The sequence below is a fragment of the Sturnira hondurensis genome, unplaced genomic scaffold (genome assembly GCF_014824575.4).
Source record: "Sturnira hondurensis isolate 20B ecotype Veracruz unplaced genomic scaffold, ASM1482457v3 Scaffold0022908, whole genome shotgun sequence".
Taxonomy (NCBI): domain Eukaryota; kingdom Metazoa; phylum Chordata; class Mammalia; order Chiroptera; family Phyllostomidae; genus Sturnira; species Sturnira hondurensis.
The window spans coordinates 195674-207577 of record NW_028095539.1 but is presented as its reverse complement, the minus strand read 5'-3'; the positions used below and the strand labels follow the sequence as shown (position 1 = coordinate 207577).

General features: G+C 44.1%; 1 protein-coding gene across 2 annotated transcripts; it reads left to right on the top strand.

Annotated features, from left to right (window-relative positions):
- Positions 1-3555: 3555 nt before the first annotated feature.
- PDCL (phosducin like) lies at positions 3556-10965 on the top strand. Of its 2 annotated transcripts, none has more exons than XM_037036627.1 (4): positions 3556-3659; positions 5036-5212; positions 7808-7989; positions 9851-10964. In XM_037036627.1, the coding sequence occupies exons 2-4, from the start codon at positions 5041-5043 to the stop codon at positions 10400-10402; spliced, it is 906 nt and encodes a 301-aa protein (XP_036892522.1). In that variant the 5' UTR covers positions 3556-3659; positions 5036-5040; the 3' UTR covers positions 10403-10964. The 2 variants fall into 2 exon arrangements, with proteins under 2 accessions (XP_036892522.1, XP_036892523.1); XM_037036628.1 differs by having other exon boundaries at positions 3560-3673; positions 9851-10965.
- Positions 10966-11904: the final 939 nt, after the last annotated feature.

Here is an 11904-nt window from a genome sequence, read left to right as displayed (position 1 = left end):
GGAAGGGCAGCTCACAATCAATATGGTAGTTTGGCTCATCCAGGCAAGCAGCAAGCAAGGAGAGCCCAAGACAGGCAGGCCAGAGAGAGTGAAAGTTACAAAGAAGTCAAAATAACCTTGTATAAGGTTATTTTGTATAACCTTGTATAACCTCATCTAGGAAGCAACATCCCATTATTCCTTAGAAACAGGTCACTAGGTCCAGTTCATACTCAAGGCCTGATGTAGCTCCCAAAGAACCATGGGTAGTTGATCAAGACAAAGGAGAGGCAACTTAATGAAGGAAATGAAATTCCAGGGTGGTTTTATTTCCTTTATAGTTAATACTGAAGTAATTATCATGCAAAGACTGATTTTTCTTAACAATTGAAAACTCTATAATGCAATGGTCCAACCTACTAAACATTACAGTCACTTTGGGATCTTTGAAAAAAATCCCAAACCCATGGGTAATCTCCCCCTGAGTGTGGACTGGACCGAGTGATTTCTTTATCTCCTAGTTGGAAACCACACAGTGGATTATACAGGGAAAGTTTAATAGCATCATTAAATCACTTGATTAATAATTATTATTTAAGTCTATTACATATGTGATTATAAGGTAAAAAGAAATTCCATATGGCTCCCTGATGGCTCAGGGGGAGTACCTAAAGAAGGACAAAGTTGGAAAGGGCCCACTTACCAAGACTGGGGTTCAGATCTTATTGGTCTCATTGAAGAAGGTGAAGTGCAGCCCCTGGACGGTAGAGATGTTTGCTGGTTTTCCCAGGCTGGAACTGGTTGCTGGCAGCAGAAGGCAAGTCTCTGGGCCACAGGCGAGCTGCACAGGACCTTGTGAAAGGAGCTGGTACCAGGGCAGACAGGAAGCCCTTGGGTGCCAATGCGGGCAGGAGGCTTTGGAAGCGGTTGCAAGGAGAAAGCCTTCAGGGCCCTGACTTCCCTGTGGAGAGGGTCATGGAAAAATGATTGCTGGGTCATCATTTGCTGAGCCAACTGAGGTTGCAAGGCCATCAGGGGACCACGTGTACTGGCCCCACGTGTACTGGCCCCACATGACTGGGGAAGATCTCCACTGGATGTCCTTACCGCCATACCACTGACCACTGCCCCTCCATTGCCCTCTACTGAGATAACTTACCATTGTGCTCCCTGCAAAGGAGCATTGTGCACAGATGCTTAAAGGAACTCTGTCCATCATCGAAAAGCAAGAAGGATGAATTGGGAGCTGAGAGGCAATAAACTGTTGATTGACACAGGAGCCATTAGAATCTGCCTGCCACAGCCCTGTATCTACTAAAGAAATTGAGTTCATTATGAAAACCTCACCACAAAGAAAACTTGGGGCCCAAATGCTTTCACAGGTGAATCCTACTAAACAGTTAAAGATGAAGGAAAAAAACACCAATTTACCAAAACTTTCAGAAAATAGAGAAGGAAGTTTCCTAACTAGTTTTATTAGACCAATATAACCCTGGTACCAAAAATTGACAATGACATTACAAAAGAAATTACAGATTAGTCAATATTTTTGGAATAGAATAGATAATAGTTTTAGATTATTAAAAATCACACCCAAGAAGTTATATATAAAAAGTCTCCCTTCCACTCCTCTCACTCCTCTCCTGCCCCTAAAAGGTGACTTTTTATTTAACTCTTTAAAAACTTACTGATTTTAGAGAAGAAGAGAAAGAGGAGGAAACATGGATTTTTTGGTTCCACTTATTTATGTATTCATTGGTGGATTCTTGTACGTGCCCTGAGCAGGGATTAAACCTGAAACCTTGGCGTATCAGGACACTGCAGTAACTAACTGAGCTACTTGGCTAGGGCCTTTTATTTCTTATATATATATATTTTTCAATGATTTTTATGCATATATAAGCAAATATTGGTTCATATGTTTTTATTGAAAAGATAGGAAAATGTTTTTCCTATCTATATTTTTCCTATCTCTATTTTTCTGGTGATACAGGGATCAAGGAAGCTGGGAGAGGGGAGGGAGTGTTGAAGATTTGAGAGAGGAGATGTGAACTGCTTCTCTCAGAGAGTGGGAGAGTAGGAGCAGGTATTAGAATTGGTGGGCAGTACTGAGGATTGCAGGCTTAAAGTGAATTTTGAAGGACAAGAAACCACCATGGATAAAGAAGACCCCTGTGATTCAGGGAGCTGTGAGTGAAAATAAAGTTCAAAGAAGAGCATTCCTCTAGTATTGATTTTGCAAATATTTATGGGGAATCTCCCATGAAGAGGCACTGTTGCTGGGTGCTGACTTGTTGCTTAAAGCAGATCACAAGCATTTTCAAGTCGGCTGTTCATGCAAACAAAAATACAAAGTCACCATAGGATCTTTTTGATGAATTGTTCTTAAATTTGGGAACAGGGGAGGGTTCGCTCTTGATATCCTGAACAAACAGGGTCTCAGAAAAACATGCACATATACATATTTGCAGACACTTTCAGATGGTGGTAGAACCCACAAATTAAGAAACTCTATCTTAAATTAAGAGCCCTACATTAAACAGCATGTCTCATTTTAGTATATTTTGAGTGAATCGAGTTACATAAAGCTTTCTAGGAGTTACCATATTTTGCTGTGTATAATGTGCACTTTTGCCCAAATTTCTGAGGGAAAAATAAGGATGCTCATTATACATGGGTAGTACCAATTTCGTAACTATACAAATGTTTGTAATTCTTTTATTTATGCTTATGCATTAAAAGTGTAACTCTAGAAAGCAATAACAATATCCGCATGCAAAATAATACCCCAGAATACGATGATCAGTTTTGTTACTAAATATAAATAAATAAATAATTGAATTAAAAATTACAACAAAATACTTTTTTTCCTGAAAGTTTGTGCCAAAAAAACGTGGGTGTGCATTATACATGGGAAAATACGGCACTTCGTGGTGTGTATTGGACACTTGAATAAGGACTCAGAAATCATTTTAGGTTTTAAAGAGTTGCAAAAATAGTGTAAAGTTCCCCTATACTCTTTAAGCCAAATCCCCAAAGGTTGGCATCTTACATAACCCATAGTACAATTATCAAAACTATTGACACAAGACTATTATTAAAGAGAACCTTATTCAAATTTGCGAGTTATTCTACTCACGTCCTTTTCCTGTTTCAGGATGCAATCCAAGATTTCTCACTGCACTTAATTATCATGGACCTTTTTAAAAAAAATATTTTAATCTAAGAGCTGTGTGTTCTTGGGCAAAGTACGTAATGCGTCCGATTCTGTCCTAATAGCCATCGTGTGATTAAAAACAATAAAAAATATATACGGAATAGTTTCAGAAACTTCAAAGGCGACCGAATAAATTTTCCTTACTCTTTAGAGCTGGGTATGTGTAATACAGCTTTTCATTATAATTAAATAAACAAATGAGAGCGCATTACTATTGTCGAGGTGTTTTGTCCCAAAGTAGGACCCATAGCTTCTCAGTCTGCTGCTGGGAGAAGCTTCCCCCTAATTGGGCCGCGTGTGCCTATCTTTACTCAGGAAGCCCGTCTCATTGGTCCGTGCAGTCGGGACGGTGGCGGCTCTAAGTGTTCTAGGCGCTGGACCACTTCACTCCCTCCAAACGCTCCCTTTTTTCTCAAGTGCCCGGAGCCACCACCCCGGAAGGATCCGGACCGAGCTAGGCCGGGTAACTGCACTGAGGTCAGGGGGGAAGACGCGGCGGCCGTGGACTGTGGGTGGGACGTGGTGGAATACCGGCGATGAACGACTCGCTTTGTCCGCGCGCCCCTTCGACCCCTACGGGCTCCGGGATTCCCCTGCCTCGCCTTCTCTGCTGGCCCCACCTCCATCGGGCTCCCACAAAGTTTCTTCGCGCCCCACTGCGAGATCCCCACTAGCCCCGCCTCCTCGCAGACCTTTGCAGGCTCCGCCCGAGTCTCTAACCTGCCTGCCGGCCCCGCCCTCACCGCGCTTTTGCTTCCAAGTCTCCCCCGGAAACCCCTGCGCGGGCCCCGCCCGCTCTAAACACTTCCGCGACTAGTCGCACTGTGGCCGCCCTGCACCGCCTTGGCTCTTCCACTCCTCTTTGAGTTTGGTTCTGCTCCCCCATTTAGCACCTGCTCCCCTCTTTCAGTTAATCCTGCGTGCTGTGCACCCCTCTTCCCGTCTGACTGCTGGGATCCCCACATTCCCCCACCGATCCAGGCTGTCTCCATTTGGGTTTGCAAGTTGGTGCGGAGGCCTGGCGCTGGACAGTGGACGCACCTGCTTTCTAGAGCTCCCTGCTCTTTGGGAAAGTCACTTTGAAACGCAGTGTAACAAGCCCGGAGTTAAGTCTTCAAGGACGGGAGCGTAGTATTGCTATGCTTCCTGGAAGGAGTGAGAGCTGCAGTTTACACCCTTCCTGCTGGATCTGTGGGGGGCTAAGCTGTGCCTTTCTCTCCAAATGTCCCAGGATGCTTCTGAAGCAGACTATTGGCCTTTAACGGTTGGTTGTCCTTTAAACTCTTGGAAAGTAGTAAAATCTTGTCATGGGCTCTTTTTTTAAACCAAAGTTGGTAGGGCTTCAGACCCCATCCATCCAAACCTTCAGTGTGCTGACTGGGTTGAAGGCGTCAGACAGACGAGTGACTGATTTAGTGACTCGGCATCATCCTCTGCTGCTTTTTCGAGTTTTTGTGAGGGTTCTTACTCAGTATTTCAATTACCTAGCAGCCTTCACTGATAAGGAAACCTAAATGTATGTGCAAATAAAACTTCCAGTCAGTCAGTAGATTTCTCCAAGCCACCGCACTAACACACTCATCACAAGTACCAGTGGCCCTTGTTCAGAAGAAACTTCCCTTAACTGAGCCTCAATTTCACCTTCTACAGAAAGAGCATGATTAACCCTATCCCACAGTGTCATGGTATGGATTTGTTGAGATCCTACTGTTGAAAAAAGTCACTTTTAGGGTCCTCTGAATAGTGGGATCTCAGCACAAGTGAGCTCGTACTCTTCAAATTCAAGTCTGTCTGGTCGGAGCCAGCAAAGAGTCTAACAGGTTTGTTTCCCTCTTCCAGGTGCCATGACGACTCTGGATGATAAGTTGCTGGGGGAGAAGCTACAGTACTATTACAGCAGCAGTGAGGATGAGGACAGTGACCGCGAGGACAAGGATGAAGGCAGGAGTGCCCTGGCCAGCAGTTCCATGCCTGCAGATGCTGAGTTGGCAGGCGAAGGCATCTCAATTAACACAGGTACTAGAAATCCCTGAGCTCTGGGAGCAGGTTTAGAAATGTCCAATAAATATGTATCAGTTGGAAGCCTCCCGATCACTTCTTTCTAATTCCAGTCCCACTTCCAGAGACAACCTAGCGTTGTCATTTCACTGTGCCTGCCTCTAGCCATGTCTCTGTACAATACAAATGTGTATGTGTAGCAACATAGTAGTGAACACAGATTGGGCTGGGTTTGAATCTAGCTTCTCAGATTAGTAGTTGTTTGATATCACATAAATTGTAGGTGTGAGTACATTGGGAGTATAAATTCCTAGCTATGGCGTATTTACATCTTTATATTTTATGAATTCCAAATTGCTATTGAGCAGAGGTGGCACTGTGTTATAGTTTAAGCAGCAGCATGGTATTTCTCTGTACGCTTGCCCTCCTACTGTGTGCTTACACTTTCTCATCTTTGCCATCCCAGTGGGGGACAGGCGGTGACTCCTTGTAGTTTTATTTTCTCTCTTTTGAAGAGTGATGCTGAACTTCTTTTCATAACTTTAGAGATATTGTCATATTCTTGGCTCACGTTTATTATTTATTTATTTATTTTTTTAATTTTTTTTTTAAGATTTTATTTATCTTTAGAGGGGAAGGGAAGGAGAGAGGGAGAGCACATCAATATATGGTTGCCTCTTGTGGGTCCCCTGCTGGGAACTGGCCTGCAACCCAGGCATGTGCCCTGACTGGGAATTAAACCACGGTCCTCTGGTTCGCAGTCCCAGGCTCAACCCACTGAGCTATACCAGCCAGGGCTTGGCTCACTTTTAAATTGAGTGGTTGGTCTTTTTCTTCTTAGGGAGTTATATGTTACGGAAATTAATCTATGATATGAATTGTAAATATTTCGGCCAATTTGTTGTTTGTCTTTTGGCTTTATGTTCTTTTCCTGGTGAAATTTATTTTTATATACTTAGAAGCATTATTTTATAGTTCTTAATTTTGTTTCTTTCTTAAAACACCTTTCTTCACTCCATGCTTTTTCTTAGTGTTTTTATGATTTTATTTTCTTTACACTTAAATATTTATTCACCCACTAGTTTGTCTTTTACTGTGTTGTATTGCATTGTTTTTTTTAAGATTTTATTTATTTATCTTTGGAGGGGAAGGGAAGGAGAGAGGGAGAGAAATATCAATGTATGGTTGCCTCTCGTGTGTCCCCTGCTGGGAACCGGGAACTGGCCTGCAACCCAGGCATGTGCCCTGACTGGGAATCCAACTGCAATCGTGTGGTTCGCAGGCCCGCGCTCAATCCACTGAGCTATACCAGCCAGGGCTGTATTGCACTGTTTTTAATTGTTGTGTTATAAGAAGTTTTAGTATCTGGTAGGGCTACTCCCCCTTCCATATTCTCATATGTTATTTTCCCGACTTGTGCTTTCTTCTTTTTCCAAAGAAATTTTAGGAGCATGCGCACACAGGTAATCACATATTTCATTGGATTAACTTAGGGATAATTGACAACCATATGTGATTCTGAGTTTTTCTAGTCAGGGAAGTGGTATTGCCTTTCCATTTATTCAGTTCTTTCTTCATGTTTCTTGGTACCATTTTCTTCACATAGTTCTTTTTTTCTTTAAACTTACTATGTATTGGTTTGGGGTATACAGCTTAGCACATAGATTCCTATTATTTTTTTTTCTGTGGTAACAAAAGACCGCCACTCCTCAATGGCTTGTTGTAACATAACACAGGTTGATTTCTCTATCACGTTACATGCTCCCTACGTGGGTCAGCAGCAGCTCTGCTTCTGCTCCATGGACCCTCTCATTCTAGTAACTAGCTCAAAGACATGCCGCTTTCATGACCAAGTGCAAGGAGCAAGAGAAGGCTGTCAGAGGCATGGAATGAAAGCTTTTGTATTCATAAAGCTTCTGCTCAGAGTCCATTGGCCAATGAAAGTCACATGACTAAACCCAATGTCAGCCTGTGGGGACACATGTGCTGATCCCACAGGAGGTACTACCCATCACGTGGGGCAGGGAGGTACGGGAGTGGCATGAATAACAGGACAACCTGCCATAATGTTATAAAAAGTCAGATCTTACAGAAGCATAGACAGAAAAAAGTAAAAGTCCTCTTAGATCCTGCCACCTACAGTCAACCACTGTCAACAGTTTGCATGTCCCTCTAGCGCTCTTTCTATGAACATACAAATGTATATGCATGGATATAGATATCCATAAATATTTAACATATACATACAGTTCTTCTAAAAATTGGAGTATCATACCATGATACTGCTCTGCGTTTTGTTCTTTTTTTTAACCTAATGTACTGGAACATCTTCCATCTTTCACAGTGAAAGAGCTACCTCTTTCTAAGAGTTCCTGTACTTTCCTTTGAGTAGATGAATCATAATTTGTATGACGCATCCTCTAATGTTGGACCCTGAGCCTGGCCCTGTAAGTACTGTAAACAATGCTGCAGTGGGCATCATAGTGTGGGGGCCATGCTGCCCTGTGTGAGCATTGCTGTGGAGCTGGTGCAGTAAGCGTTTGACAGTTGTGAGCTGGTCCGTGATTCCTTGCCCTTTCTTCTTGGTTACGTCCATGTTCACCCCCGACCCAGGTCCAAAGGGGGTGATCAATGACTGGCGCCGCTTCAAACAGTTGGAGACAGAGCAAAGGGAGGAGCAGTGTCGGGAGATGGAAAGGCTGATTAAGAAGCTCTCAATGACCTGCAGGTCCCATCTGGATGAAGAGGAGGAGCAACAGAAACAGAAGGAGCTCCAGGAGAAGATCAGTGGGAAGGTAATTTATAGCACCCAGGTTTTTCTCAGAAGCTGCCCTGGCTCTGCATCTGGGGTTAATGACTCAGGATGTATAGCATGTTAGATTCAGCCCCCAAGAAGCTGCGTAGTATTGGGGGAATATAGAGTCAAATCATAAGTAAGGCACACATGAGTTTGAGTCTCAGCTCAGCCAGTAGTGACCAGGGGCATGTCTCTTCCATTCTCACTCTGGCTTTTCATGGATTAAATAAGGTCAGCATCCTTACTCACAGGGCTGTGTGTGTATAGTCCCCATCACAGTGCCTGGCCCATTGAAAGTACTCAGTAAATGTGAATTTCCTGCCTTTTATTGGACTGTGACCTTGGGCCAGGAATTACCCACTGAGGTTGGTGGTATTATCTCAGTTTTAAAGATGATGAAACCAGCGCTTAGAGATAGAGGGGACTTGCTCAGAGCCACGCAGCTGGGGAAATCTTATAGGGACTCGGATTCTAAGCCAGATTTTCATGCTCTTTTCATGACATTGCTCTGTTTCACTGGAAGCCTGTTCTTGAGAATTTATGCTAATGAGGCAATGCTGTAGAAGCAAATAGATACTCTGGCAGGTACATGGAACTGAGTCACTGACTGTCTCTTCCCCAGTATCAAAAGGACTCTATTTCATCCCATGCCCTCTGACCACGGATGAATGTCCAGGAGTGCCAGAAATCATTTGGCTATGGCTCAGAGCATCTGGAAGTGCCAGGCTGGATCAGGGAGCAGATGAAGCTTAAGTGAGGAGCCATTCACCTTGACCAAAATGATATGATTTGAGAGCATTAGACTGAAACTAAGACCCTAACAGGTCAGGGAGAGCCCCTGGCAGGCTGGGTAGAGTGGAGAGCTCTGAGATGGGGTGAAGATTGGGGATAATAAGTAACAGTGAGGTCAGAGTGGTGCCAGCTGTGAGGCAGTAGCATCTGTCCTGGTCTAGTGGTCTCTCAGCCTCCACCCCCTAATCTGTGCCAGGCTAGGCAGAGTGAGGCTTTTGTTATGGGGGCTGGGCTGACTTGCTTCCCTAGGCAGGAGAAGGAAGACATTCTTGTAACTTAAGCTGGCTGCAGGGCAGTGTGCCCCCTCCTCATGGGATTCTTCATAGTGAGGAGGCAACACGCCACACAGTCACAGGTGCCCTGCTGACCTGTCTGCAGGTGAACAGAGTGGAAACTGCCTAGATGCTGGAAATAGGGGAGCGGTAAAGCAAAATGTGACACGTGATGTATAATTTTGTAAAAAATATTTGGAAACATGAGATGTTTACGATATAATAATGCTAAGGGGTAAAAAAGAGCAAGTTATGACTTAGGACACCCACAACTGCTGTTATAAAAGCAAAAGCCATTTTAGCATGTGACTATTATGTGTGATGCGTAGGTCAGGCGGGGATTGTGAATGTTCTTTTTAAAGCTCCTTAATGTCCTGTTGTCTAGTCAACAAAAACAAAACTGTGGCTAAAATAATTAATCCATTGTCGAGACTGACAACAAGGAAAAAACTCATAAAGTGCTATTATCTGATGCTGCCTATTTGGATTGAGAAGCAATATCGATACAGTAGTTAAAAGCCTGGGTTTTAAAACCATCCCGTTTGAATCCTGGCCTTACTGCACTTGTCACCTACGTGACCTTGTGCACATGATCTTAAGTCTTGGAAGGTGGTTCGTAAAGTGGAGGTAATAAAGGTCCCTTTCCGATGGCGTTAGCTAAGAACTCTGAGACATGGCGCGCATGTTGAGCGCTGAGCAAGCTGCCGCCGGTGTCACAAGCGTGTGGTCCATATCAGCTGTTACCATAGCTGTTCAGTTTGTGTTTCTGACGCTCACTTGCTGGTCCTCCTTCAGATGACTCTGAAGGAGTTTGCCATGATGAATGAGGACCAAGACGATGAAGAGTTTCTGCAGCAGTACCGGAAGCAGAGAATGGAAGAGATGCGGCAGCAGCTTCACAAGGGGCCCCAGTTCAGGCAGGTGTTTGAGGTCCCCAGTGGAGAAGGGTTTTTGGACATGATTGATAAAGAACAGAAAAGCACCCTCATCATGGTCCATATCTATGAGGACGGCATTCCGGGGACCGACGCCATGCACGGTTGCATGATCTGCCTTGCCGCCGAGTACCCGGCTGTCAAGTTCTGCCGGGTGAAGAGTTCGGTTATTGGGGCCAGCAGTCGGTTCACCAGGAACGCCCTTCCTGCCCTGCTGATCTACAAGGGGGGCGAACTGATTGGTAATTTTGTTCGAGTCACAGACCAGCTGGGTGAAGATTTCTTTGCTGTGGACCTTGAGGCTTTTCTGCAGGAATTTGGCTTGCTCCCAGATAAGGAAGTCTTGGTGCTGACATCTGTGCGTAACTCTGCCACGTGTCACAGTGAGGACAGCGATCTAGAGATAGACTGAACTGACAATCCAGTGGCATGGATTTCACATCGTTTGGGCTGGAAGACATGCCTCAGGTTTGTTTTTATTCCTTCCTGTGTCTCCTGGCTTTGCAGCAGTTCTTTGTAGTTCCTTTTATTATACCTAAAGTCAAGAAATTGTTACATTAAATCAGATTGCTTAATCACCTTGTGGCTCACAGTAAAGTGGCTTAAAATTGTATAAACAGGAAGCCAGGCTTTTGAACGGTTTACTTCAGATCCTCCAGCATGACATCCTCGTTGTTCCCAGTCAATATTTACATAGCATCCTAAAGACAGTGTCCTGGAAATTGTCTAAAGATGATCTCGGAGGCCCCTGCCAAGTCCAGGAGCATAATTCTGCAGTTAGCGTGTTGTTTGCAACATAAATAGTGCATTTCCTTCATCAAATGATTGTAAGTTTATTTCATTCTAAGAAGATCCATAGTTCAAGAAGGCAGTTAAATTTTTGCCCCAAGACCCTTTTCTCTATTGGGGTCTTTTTTAAAAGATTTTATTTATTTATTTTTAGAGAGAGGGGAAGGGAGGGAGAAAGGAAGGGATAGAAACATCAATCTGTGGTTGCCTCTCTTGCAGACCTGGGTGGAAAACCAGGCATGTGCCCTGACTGGGAATCCAACCAGCAACCCTTTGTTCACAGGCTGGTGCTCAATCCACTGAGCCACACCAGCCAGGGCTATTTGGGTCTTTTTTAAAGGTTTCAAATGATGTGTGTTTGCACATCATCAGAAACCATCAAGAGGGGTGATTTCTGCTGCTGGAGCCCATGTGTCCCTCAAGCATTAAGTCTAGAGTTGGGGGAAGGACACACGCCAAGCGCCCTGTTGGTGCTGGAAGAGCAGTTACAGAAGAGGGCTGGGGAGGGGGAGGTGGTGGGCTGCAAAGCCTCTTTGAAGGAGGATCTTTCAGTAACTTGCTCCTGCTCAATCCTCTGCCTTTTATTTAACACATACTTTTTTTTTGTTTAATGTGGATTTTTGAAAAACTTTTCTTCCAAGATGTTTTCTGTGTTGGCATAGATGTTTTGTTGTTTGAACAGTGGAATTGTTCTGAACGTGCTGTCTATGGTGTGGTTGGCCAATGCAGCAAACTTTTTCCGGCCCTGGCTGGTGTAGCTCAGTGGATTGAGCGCCGGCCTGCGGACCACACGATCACGGTTCGATTCCCAGTCAGGGCACATGCCTGGGTTGCAGGCCAGTTCCCAGCAGGGGTCTCATGAGAGGCAACCACACATCGATGTTTCTGTCCTTCTCTCCTTCCCTTCCCCTCTAAAAATAAATAAATAAATAAAATTAAAAACAAAACAAAAACAAAAAACTTTATCCGTGTTACAAGTCCTCTCCTGCAACATTTCTGCGTGGCTGTGGATAGTTCGTTGTATGGGATGTGCTGTAATGTGCTTGTCGGTTGTCTCTTAAAAAGAAAAAAAGCACAGACTTTTTTATTATAAAAGTAATAGATAATAGATGTAGAAAATGTTTT